The sequence below is a fragment of the Vigna unguiculata genome, chromosome 8 (genome assembly GCF_037176805.1).
Source record: "Vigna unguiculata cultivar grain cowpea cultivar isolate G323 ecotype 2 chromosome 8, ASM3717680v1, whole genome shotgun sequence".
Taxonomy (NCBI): domain Eukaryota; kingdom Viridiplantae; phylum Streptophyta; class Magnoliopsida; order Fabales; family Fabaceae; genus Vigna; species Vigna unguiculata.
This window is the reverse complement of record NC_140799.1, coordinates 21,128,407-21,129,839: the sequence shown is the minus strand read 5'-3', so window position 1 is coordinate 21,129,839 and position 1,433 is coordinate 21,128,407. Positions and strand designations below refer to the sequence as shown.

At 46.1% G+C, this 1,433-nt stretch overlaps 1 protein-coding gene across 1 annotated transcript; it reads left to right on the top strand.

Moving 5' to 3' along the window:
- The first annotated feature begins 518 nt into the window (after positions 1 to 518).
- LOC114194949 (uncharacterized) lies at positions 519 to 1,022 on the top strand. The gene has a single exon (XM_028085352.2). It carries the CDS (start codon positions 519 to 521, stop codon positions 1,020 to 1,022), a length of 504 nt encoding a protein of 167 aa, XP_027941153.1.
- The last annotated feature ends 411 nt before the right edge of the window (positions 1,023 to 1,433 follow it).

Sequence of the window (1,433 nt, the reverse complement as noted above, 5' to 3'; positions counted from 1 at the left end):
GAGAAATATTTCCCTAATAGTGCCAGACATGGGGGGAAGTTGAATTCCTCATGTTCCAATAGGGGAACCTGATTGTATAGGCATACACAGACAGGTTTGAGTACTTGGCAAGATTCTACTCGCCCACGGTCATAGAGGAATGTAGATTTCAGAAGTATGAGGGCGGGTTGAAGCATGAGCTTCGCAGATTCCCCGTATCTTTGAGGATCATAGAGTTCCCAATCTTGGTGGAGTAGGCCAAGGCAATCAAGTAGTTGAAGATGGGGCCCAGCAGAGTAGCACGACCTCAGAAGACTACCACAGACTCTCGACATCAGAAGAAGCCATATGACAGACCACATTCTTCGGCCAGAAAACTACAGTGCTATAACTGTGGTGGCAAACACCTTACGAGGGATTGTTAAAAACCCTGTAGCAGCTCGGGTAGCAGTAGTAGCACTGGCAAGTGCTATGTGTGTGATCAGACAAGGCATTTTGCACATCACTACCCTAACAAGAAACCAGCTGGAGTAGCGCCAATGAATAAGCCAGTGGGAGAGCGGCCCAGAGCACCAGGTCATGTGTTCGCCTTGACGACCACCGAGGCAACCCAATCAGGTAACCTAGTGCATACTACTTGTTTTTTGTTTGATCACGAGGTTGTTGTGTTGTATGACTTAGGAGCTACCCATTCATTCGTATCCAATGAATGTGTGAGTAGGTTCGAACTAGAGATGTGCGAGCTGGGATGCGAGTTAATAGTTGCGACATCAGCATCTGGCGAGGTATCCACCACTTTTGTCTGTGTGGGATGCCCTATGGAGGTGGCAGGTCGTAGGTTCAAGGTGAATCTTATATGCTTGCCAATGGAGGGTTTGGATGTGATTCTGAGTATGGACTGGTTGGCCAATAACCACGTCGTGATTGATTGCAGACAACGTAGAGTGGTATTTCCAAATACGAAGGGACTGGAAATGATGTCATCTAACCAGACAGTGAAACAGATTAAAGTTGGAGCTACTTACTTTATGATAGTGGCTTAGACAGTAAAGAAGAGCACCGAGGAACAAATTAGCATGATTCTAGTGGTCGATGAATATACAGGTGTGTTTCCAGATGAGATACCTGAGTTGCCCAAAGTAGGGATGTTGATTTCACTATTGATCTCATCCCTACAGCCGGCCTAGTCTCGATGGCACCATACAAGATAGCACTGGTAGAATTAGCCAAGTTGAAGAAGCAGATCGAGGACCTGCTTGAGAAGATATTCATTCGACCGAGTACATCACCTTGGGGAGTGTTTGTGCTCTTGGCGAAGAAGAAAGATGGCAGCTCTAGATTGTGTGTGGACTACTGGTAGTTGAACAAGCTGACAATTAAGAACCGGTATCTGTTGCCAAGAATTGATGACTTGCTGGATCAATTGAGAGGAGCAGTAGTGTTCTCTAAGATTG